This window comes from Montipora capricornis, chromosome 5 (genome assembly GCF_036669925.1).
Source record: "Montipora capricornis isolate CH-2021 chromosome 5, ASM3666992v2, whole genome shotgun sequence".
In the NCBI taxonomy this organism is placed as follows: domain Eukaryota; kingdom Metazoa; phylum Cnidaria; class Anthozoa; order Scleractinia; family Acroporidae; genus Montipora; species Montipora capricornis.
This window is the reverse complement of record NC_090887.1, coordinates 6,731,377-6,741,376: the sequence shown is the minus strand read 5'-3', so window position 1 is coordinate 6,741,376 and position 10,000 is coordinate 6,731,377. Positions and strand designations below refer to the sequence as shown.

Below are 10,000 nucleotides of genomic sequence, written 5' to 3'. Positions count from 1 at the left end.
GTGCGAGTGTTAGCTGGTAATCACGCTACAACAGGTATAGGCAGGCAATCAGTATGGAGGTATATGAAGTAAAGCAAGACTATATCGATGGCTGTGGAAATGGCTCCCTCATGTTAAAGAAAGGGGACCTTATTGGGATCTTGCATAAAGCCGACAGGGGCTGGTGGACCGCAAGGAATTTGTCCACAAAGGAAGTTGGATGGATCCCTGAAGCTTTTGTTGAGGTATTTACTTAAGACTATGTCTGTGAGTCTCTAAGGATAACATTTTCATTAATCTCGTGAAATTCAAAATGCAAATGCAAACGAAAATGGAAGGTAGAATTACTGGAAATAAAATTCAATATTTCCCGGAATATTTTGAGACGTCCTCAATTGCCTTCCAGGGCTTGCAGAATTCACTCATAATATCCTGTTATGCAATAGGAGAAGCCGTTAGGGAAGCAGGGCTTGCACACTCGGAAGTAAGAGCACTCACCTTCTATCAGTGTGCCCAGGATTAATTTATAGATTCAAAGTACATTTAGGTCGAGTCTCATCAAAATTTGGTTTGCGGCTTTTCGTTTCGGGTTTGATTTAGTCACTGTAGCTTATACCAGTTAGTAGAGCATTTGTGTTCGGCCCATACCAGTGAAGCTCTAATCATTTACAAACGTTCAATGAATTCTTTCTTTTCAATTTTTGCCATGGATGTTTATAAGGTGTTTCAAAATGCTTCCGCATGCCATGAAAATACTGGCGTGACATTTTTTCAACTTTTTTGCCTTACAAAAGCGACTGATTGTTAACTGATTGTGTTAATCTGATTACTTAATCTTCGGTTGAGGACCGAAGCATGGCAAAAAGCGCCGAACGAATCATAGCTAGAGTCTTAAAGCATTGAAATAGTAGTGTTTTACTTATGGAATGTTGTACTCGATATCATGCATAGGGTTGGCTACAACATGCGCTCGCTAACTCATTCTACGTTAAAATCTTATGATCAGCTGGCGTTTTAAACATTGTGAGTTTTTGTTCCTAGCTAGATCACACTAACTTTAAAAGAAATGCAGCCGACAGTTGCAGGTCTTGACAAAGTAATTTTGTTTCTTTTGGGTCTATTCAAAAAAATTGAAATTGAAATTTTAAGTCAATCGTTAATATAAAGTTATCCCCCTTTCGGCTAAACTCTAAGTGGGCAAGTATTCTTGAATCGCAAGCTCAAATACCCAGCCACTATCTTGTTGCGGCATCCTTTGAACGAAGAGGCAAACAACATAACAGGCCGCGTGATTCATACTCATCAGGGGAACCAAACGGAGTTGTTCTGCAGGGGTTGTAACTTGTATGAGCTGGCTGGAAAAGAAGTATTGGGAAGTTGCTGGAAGTTGTTATTTTGGGAAATTGTTTTCAATCTCCTGCCAGTGGCCCCTCTCCTGGGAGAAATATATTTGTTTTGACGGTTAACCGGAGTGAATGTAGTACCATTTTTATTCCCCCACTTCCCCTCCCCCCCCCCCCCCCGCCTCCCCTTCCGCCATTGAACGTTAGCTCTGAGGCGTACAATGTATCAAGTTGTCCTTTTTTTTCATTTTATTGCCGTGTTATTTTTTGATAAATTTTGAAAAAAATTGCTCGTTGGGTGACCGTGGCACATACGCCCGTCTGAGCTGCTGAGCTGCGATTTCCAAAGGGCAAACTTCATTTTCTTTCCGTTTCAGCGTTTACGGAACACAATTTTTCTTCAAGTATTAGCAGTCTTCCAGAGTACAGTGCGCCGTGAACTGCACGTGGTTCTACTTAGATTCAATAATTTGACAAATATAGACTTTGCTCTGTTGGTTTTGTTATGCAAAATGACATGTTACCTTTTTGATCAACACAATGTTATTGCATTAGGAGAGTTGAAAGGGTGATACTTGAGAAGGAATTAAACGGTGCTTTTTGATAGTTATTTGCGTTTTCGACACCCAAGGTTATCGCTCAGCCGCGTTGGGAAGTCGAGAACAACATCATCTCAACGAATCAACATGTCAGACATTCATTACGTCAATTATGGAAACTTATAGCACTGTAGAAAATACTCGCAAGCGGTCCATCAGATACTCTATTGTCTCTACTTGCCAAACGTTCAGTCGAGAAAATGTGAATTCACGTCTTTTCAAGAAACGCACTGTAGGCGCCGAAACAATTAAGCCTCGTTTTCTCGTTTTCACTAGCGACACAAGCGTCAGAGTTTAACCTGGGTTGACGTACGTACAAGCGCAAGGGTCAAATTTTTTCATAATCCTTGTGCTTGTGCTACTAGCATGCGACAGTCGAAGCTCTCGTAAGCGACCAAAATTATAAACGATAGAGGATGATCACTTAAGAGAGCTTTCAGAAAAAGTCTCTGGGATTTTGTAAATTCTTATTGACGGTACTGAAGATAACGGTCGGGAACTTCTTTACTCTCATTCCGTGACATCTGCCAAAACATCCTTACAGTTCCAAGATACTCCCAGCCAAAACATTCCAAAAAACGTAAAGCCCTCCTTGACTGAAGAGTGAGGCTACCCTAACAGCTTATCGAGAAAACACCATCTGAGGTCATTTTTAAACAAAAGGCCAAAACCACCGAGAGAATGTTACCATTTGTCTTCAAACAATACTGACGCGCAACTGGAGTTTTCTTAAAAACATATTCAATAAACCTCCTTCCATATCATAAAAAAGGGGTGAATCGTTCAAGCACATGCTCGTTGAAGCAAAACTGTGCATTGCAGAATGTGAAGATTTCACAATTATAATCACATTCCGATACAAAAGAGGGTCAAAGAGAGGCCGATGCAGGTCTGTCACATTCTTCTCAGTTTCAAATACTCAGCGCATCACATCCCCATCAACTGATGTCACCTCTCTAATGGAACGATTCAGTCATGTATTCAAAGTCCGCACCGTTCCATGTTATAAAAATCGAGATGCTCTTTCTTGAAATCAAGAAGAGAGACGGCAGTTTTTTTATCAATTATATTTTCGACGCAGAAAAGAGGGTACCTAAACATCGAGCCTGGATTTCGAGACAGTCTCCAGCTTGAATTCAAGGCAGGGTATTGCGCCAATGGGGAAGACCTCACTTCCTAGAGGAGGTGGATTCGGTTTTCTCCACAGTGGTTATTATCGTCATGCCACCATCTTGGACGATGAAACTGCCAAATCAAATAACTTCATTTATCCACGGTATTCTCATCAGTTACATTGGGTACTACTTATAAAAATACTAGTTATAAGAATTCGTAATATAAAAAGAATTTATCATAGTTTTTAACCTCCTTGACATTGGTATTTAGTAAAACATCATCAGATCGCGGGGTTGAGTGTCTGATGTCGTTTGTGCCAACATGTGGGATTATTTCATCAGGTTGTTGATTTAACGTGGGCTTCATGTAATGGAATATATCCTAGACCTTTGCACTTGGAAAGGTCTTCTTCTTGTTCTTCTTCTTCTTCTTCTTCTTCTTCTTCTTGTTCTTCTTCTTCTTCTTCTTCTTCTTCTTCTTCTTCTTCTTCTTCTTCTTCTTCTTGTTCTTCTTCTCCTTCTTCTTCTTCTTCTTCTTAGGGCGCCCGCAAACGAGGAGACAATAATGTTGCGGAAGCAAATGTTTTCCCGTTGGCGACCCCAGGGAACATTTGTTGCGGAAGCAGATTCGCTTTCCGGGAAGCAATAATAGGCTTGGGACCATTCCCCCTGTTGCGGCTCATCATTACTGTTGAAAGTCGTGGTATCATCGGTAGAGAGAATCTTAATAACTTCGAAAAGGCTGGCTCTTTCTTTCTCAAGTTGGTCGAGTCAGTGCTTGGTTGGCTTGGAGAGAGTAAAAACGGTTATGATGCGTTTTTTAAAAATGTAGCACTTTTTCATGAAAGCGTTAGCCTTCAAAAAACGCCAGTTCTAGTGGTTAGCAACAATAGATTGCTCTGGCCATTAAACACAAATGCTAAACGAGGATATCGAGGAAGTTAATCACGCAACCCTCAAAGTATACTAAGTAAAGCGAAAGCAACCAACATGATTTCTTGGTACCTAATAAAAGAAGGCTGCTTTGGTCAGCCGAAATGTAGTGCACAAAAATTATAATTTGATCCTGTGTTGTATTGGCTCTTGCTTTATATTCACAGGTTTCAAAATTACACCAATTGGATCAACAATTTTGAGCAAATGTACTCCAGCAGGGTAATGTCACACTTTCTACGATGTCACGCAATATTACGGATGATGTAACAAAACATTGTTAGTAAAGAGTGACTCATGGTTGCAGCTGATTATGTGCTACAGTAGTTACACCTTTCTAAGCTACCTTCAAAATTATTCAAACCAGAGTAGCATGATGCAAGCCTCAGACAATTATTTCAAGATAAATAAAAACTGGAATTGTTACCTATGGGCCAACGTACGAAGTCCATTTATGTGCAGTTAGTAGTGATTTGACAGGCAATAACCACTAAAACAACCAAATGGAGGCAAAAGTGCAGTTTTAACCCTTAAGTCCCAAGAGTGACCAAAATCAAATTTCTTCTGATACTATAGATAATTAGTCAAGAGAAAAGGCGTGAATTGATAAAATGATCACTTGAGAAGTTTCTATCTTTTAGCAATTCCTCTGAACTACACAACTAACTACCTGTAGCAAAAGGGCTGCCCTTCAGTTATTTTAAAATTAAATGACTTGAAATATTGGGCTTATAATTATACAGCCAGGGGATAACAATAAATGAAGTGGTTTATCAATGCCAAGTGAGATTGATTCCGGGGGAGGGGAGGGGGGTACTTGGGTCAATTTTCGCTTGGTACGTGGCCGCTGGCCTCTCAGAATCCCTATCCCTTTATAGTCCACTTTATCGCCAACTATAGACCCCATTTTAGTTACTTTTGGGTAAATGTAATTTTAGCAACTCCAACTTAGTCAATTTCTGTTTATGCAATTGCTTAATGATTAATTGTAATTTGAAAACGGAATGTGATGCGACAAAAATTTTTTACCGCGAATCGTTCCATTTGTTAAACGCGACCCCATCCAGTGGCACAACCCCGTTAGCCCATTAATAAGAAGTACCGCCCCCCCCCCCCCTACCGGGGATTGATTAGTGTAAAAAGAGAATGCCCGGTGAGGTTCAACAAGTTGAACTTCATTGGCCAAAATCAGCCCAAAATTGGTGTTGCACAATTATAAACGTATCAGTTCACACAATTCAAGGGGACACGTCGCTGCAACATATCCCTGGGACATGTACCCGCAACACTTCCCTGCTACATGTCGCCTCATATCAGTGTGCACTACACAAGTTTTTTGCCGCTGCAGCATGTCGTTGCAACATGTCCGTGCAACATGACCCCTCGTGTCCCAGCACCTTATAAGCCAACTTTTTTAAAAATCGGCTCTTAATTACTGCAGGCATGCACTACCACTGATTGAAAACTAACCATTCCGCGTTGGGTAGGGGTATTATGCAGGACCCCGAATGGTTTGCCTTCAATACTATGGTAGTGCATGTTTTTAGTAGTTAGGTCTAAGCGCCAATTTCTAAAATGGTTAGCTCTTAGTTAATGTTGCGTATCTATATGCACAGTTATTACCGTCAAATACCGATTTTAAAAGTTCGGCGTTCTGCAAAATACCCTCGCCGAATTTCATACATGTCTAATACTATCGTATGCAGGAGTTAACGGTCTTTTATAGTGCGGGTGTATTGGACAACACTCGCAAATTTCTAGTGAAATGAACATTTTAACATCTCGAGTTTTTGCTGAAAGGTTTCAGAGGAACAAAAACCTTTGTTTCATTATGGCAGAGCAATACGATGTCGATGTGGTCCATAAATAGTAATTCTTACACAGTGTAGAGTTTATTGCCATGTGACGTTGCGATGCAACAACCATGATGAGCGCAACTGAATCAATTTCTGTTCACAGCCACGTTGTGGCAAATTCAGCTTTTGCTGTCTCCCTTAAAGCCTTTGTGCAATAACGTGGAAATCTTTGCTTTGTATTGTATTTTTCTGTTGGATTTACTTTACTTACTTTTCTGTTGGATTTCCTACCCTCTCCCGAGAGAGAAACCACTGCGAGCAACCGTTAGTCTCTTTGCGTGAGCCGCTGTCCAGCGCTTAAGTCGAATAAATTAAAGTTGTACCAGTAAAACGAGTTAGTAAACTAGTTTTGGCCCTTGCGCATGCGTTCAGCTACGTAACTGCTGCATTTGGGCGAGCCTGCTGAGAAGTGATCAAGGGGACAAATTTCATATTTTTCCCGCGAAATAATACGACGTGATGTCAAATGCATCACTTGGAGGGGGGGGGGAGGGGCGGGAATTTTGTTGTCTTTGCTTTCATGTACTTGAAAATGTCTGACCTGAACTTTAATGGGATTCTTTTTTCAACAGATTTCGCTTCGAGATATCAGCTTGAAAAAACGGCTTTCGGTTCACATAAAATTACCTGCAGTGGAAGTGTCTTACAGTAATCCTGAAATTTGAATTTCCTTGCCCGTCGAGTAATGGTCAGTAATAGGTCAGAGCGCAAAATGGAATAACCCCGAGCAGTTTTCTTTGCACGCACAATCTAAATGACATATTTGACTGCAATTTCTTTCACGCTGAGTGTCTATTTTATGAGCAAAATAGCTGGTGAATCTGCAATGTAGCGAACAACAATGCTTTCTGAGTCTGGCAAACCATGTGACTACGGTATACTTTCCGATGTATAACTATATGTAGGAAGTCTGTAATTTTTGAATTAATTAAAGGAAAGCAATGCTGTATAACATAATGAAAAGCTAACCTCAGTTTGTAGATAATACAGCATCCTTTGTCTATAATATTCTTCCTCCTAGTGACAAGAAAAGTGAAGAAAGATGATTGTTGATATTCGGCGAAAATTCATCTGCCTTTTAAGAATTCCTCATTCATTTTTTTAAACGCTATCTCTCTTTTCTTTATAATAGCTTTTCATTTTCCAAATCCAAAAAGGCATATTTTGTTGAGGACCGTGGTAACGAAAAACTATTCGCGTTAAATCTTCGCCTGATGATTAATTCACTAAAGGTAGACGCCATTACATTAAACTCCACTCCAGGATGTAATGCAGAGCAAAAACAATTTCTCCTCTGGTATCAACTGAAAGGTTCCGCAGATAGGCCCATCTCGACTCTGGGACAAAAGTGAAACCTAGCATGGGACATACAGGATAATTGTTCAATCGGAGTTCAATACATAGCCTAGTTTACCTAAATAGTAGAAATGCTGCGGAGGAGAAGGGAGATATTCAGTTAAGCTTGCAGTAATTTAACGACGGTCCATGCGTGCAATTGAAGGGAGATTTTAATAGGTCTTGTGCGGGGACGGTACAAAACGTGGACCCCCAACTGGGCCTCATACTGGACCCCACGCGAAAGAAGAAAGAAAACAATAGATGGTTTTCACAGTGACGTCATCAAATTCTAAAATCAAAAACGCAAAGTCTTCTGAATTATTTAAAGGTGGTTGAAGATGACCTAGAAATAACTCGTTTTTCAAGTTTCCAGTTCTGTGACGTCTTTCGTTTCGAAATTACAGCATTTTGAATTTCCCAATTGTCACCTTGCGTAACAGTATGATACAACGCTATTTGGTTGAAAACAAAAAGGTCTGTGAATCTCAGCAGTTTGAGCCTTTCAAGTACATTAGGAGATGTGTTCATACACATGTATTTTATCTCATATGCGAAAATTATGCGCTTTCATCGCAAAGTGAACTCCAGAGGTTTTCGTTGATTACCGACTGCCATATTGGTGAAACACATGGCCATACAAAACTCTATAAAGTTGGGTGAAACGCTTCGACAAAAAACTCAGAAACGATGTACTGCAAAAACCTGAGAATTGGAGAGGTGGTTAAGAGATTTGTTTCCTACAACATTTCAAGTTCTTGGATTTTTCCATTGAACGATTTCGAATTTAGTTTTTTTGTTGTGTGACAGTGTAAACTATCTATAGAAGCGAAATGAAAAACAGAGCCAAGATCTAATTTTCTTGGTATCAAGATCATACCACGCATCTTAATTCCTCTATTCGCGCCTAACCACAATCCCTTGTGTTTCGAAGAAAAATGTGTTCTTCTCCCGATTTTAGAACTGCCTCGTTCGTTCGCTTCAGGCTCACACACTGCGGCAGCAACTGCGACTAGAAAACTATATGGTTTACTTTACTTAGGCGCTAGGCATTTCCATCTTTGATATATGTATTTAGTCAAACTTTGAATGAACTAAGTGTACATTTATATTTCAATATCATGTTTTAAGGAAGTATGAAATAAAGTCTTGTTTTGTCTTGTAGTTAATTGGAATGGAGTGATCGAGTGATCACATGACGAGTGCCATTCAAGTCGCTCTAAACCCCCATTCCTGAGTGGATCCCCGCTTTTAAATTAGTTTTAGTTTATCTAATCGTCGCTTTACTTGATTTATAAAACAAGCATCTTTTCGCGATAAGCAGGGGTATCAATTGTTAACTCACCCTTCATTAACTCTGAAATTTTCAATCCAATCGTTTCTTAGAAGCGTCTTGGTATGGTTAATCCTGTTACATTAGACCAAACTGATGTCTCGGCAAGTCAACAAGAGCTTAAACTGGAAGACCTGTGTGAATTAACGACAAATATTCAAGAAAATTCTCACACAGGTAATGTAACATAGGTCACGTAATGTAGTTCTGATATAATATAAGATATTACAATACGTATTTATATTATATTGGAAAAAAAAAATTCATAAGCTTAAAGCTTAAAGCAGCCAGTCCTCAAAATCAGATTTCAGTACATTTCTTTCTATTCAAACCACCTGTTTACATAGTTTTTTTCAAAAAAATGGTTGATGATCATTCCAAATGACCACACCGACATGCTTGGCGTTTTCATTTTACTCCTACTTTTAATGAGACAGAGAATATTTGAATATGTACTAAAACGTAACATCGAGATACTGTTCAGCAGTCCCAAAAAACTTAAGGAATTTCTTTCCCCGTGGATGCCCCCTCTTATCGCGTAAATTTCAGCCTCATCCTCCGACCGCTGTCATTCGTTGAGCCGTTTGTTAACACCATTGGTTAGTTTTGTCCTCGTTTTGTCCAATGACTACCGTCACTACCAGAAAACTTAGTAAGAGTTTTTATTGGTTGCCTGTATGCTATTTCAGAAATAATTTCCCTCTAACAGGCCCTAAAAATTGACTTTTGCTTGATCAGGCAAAGATCAAGTTCTAGGACGGGTCCAAACACTGAGAATCAAATGATCCAGTCATCAATGGTTTCGCATTTAACTGCTGACTGCTAATGCTTTCAAACGCCTCGACTAACTCAGAGAGGGAAAAAGGTGGCTGAAATTAGGGCTATCGTCTTCTTTGTACGGCTGATTTCTTGCCTCATTCAAGCCGGTAGGCACATATTCCGAATAGCCGTCTACCGTCTCTTAACTCCCAACTCCCCAGGGAGTTATCGAAGACGCTCTGTGGGCAAACCCACGGAAAGACGGGCAGAGGATTGAAATCAGTTGACTGAGTACAAAGGCAATGGGGTTAACCATGAGCCCCAAAAAGATCCTGAAACTTACCCGTTAGGCGTGAAACTCGGAAAAAGCTATCCGTGAATCATTTGCAAAATTCGTTCAGGTTTACCGAGGGAGTCAGGAGTCTGGAGGGAGGCAAAATCATGGGGGAATGCAAATGGTAAACACGTTTTCCATTTGGAAATTCCGTTTGGGAATTTTGGACTACCTTTCAAGAAATTCCGTTTTCTCCGGAAATGTTCCGTATGGAAAGACCAAATAAGCTTACCATTTACATTCCAACCGAAATTTCCGGATATTTTTGGTAAATGGTAAACAAACTTCACCACCAAGCCTCGAATTCGAAAATCAAACTTGTAAAGAAAACCCACGTGCGAACAGTATTGCATGTCCAGATGATGTGAATAATTTTGTGCAAACGAGGCCTGGTGGTGATTTTTTGAGGATATG

At 40.0% G+C, this 10,000-nt stretch overlaps 1 protein-coding gene across 3 annotated transcripts in view; it reads left to right on the top strand.

Moving 5' to 3' along the window:
* LOC138049287 (patched domain-containing protein 3-like) overlaps positions 1-10,000 on the top strand; it is a 31,826-nt gene that overhangs the window by 6,338 nt on the left and 15,488 nt on the right. The window contains exons 1-3 of one of the 3 annotated variants that reach the window (XM_068895494.1): positions 84-224; positions 1,700-3,197; positions 8,547-8,670. In XM_068895494.1, coding sequence (XP_068751595.1) covers positions 8,559-8,670 — 112 coding nt within the window. In that variant the 5' untranslated portion in view covers positions 84-224; positions 1,700-3,197; positions 8,547-8,558. Of the gene's footprint in view, positions 1-4; positions 225-1,699; positions 3,198-8,546; positions 8,671-10,000 lie in introns of those variants that run through there. The other 2 variants (XM_068895493.1, XM_068895495.1) reach the window with 2 other exon arrangements.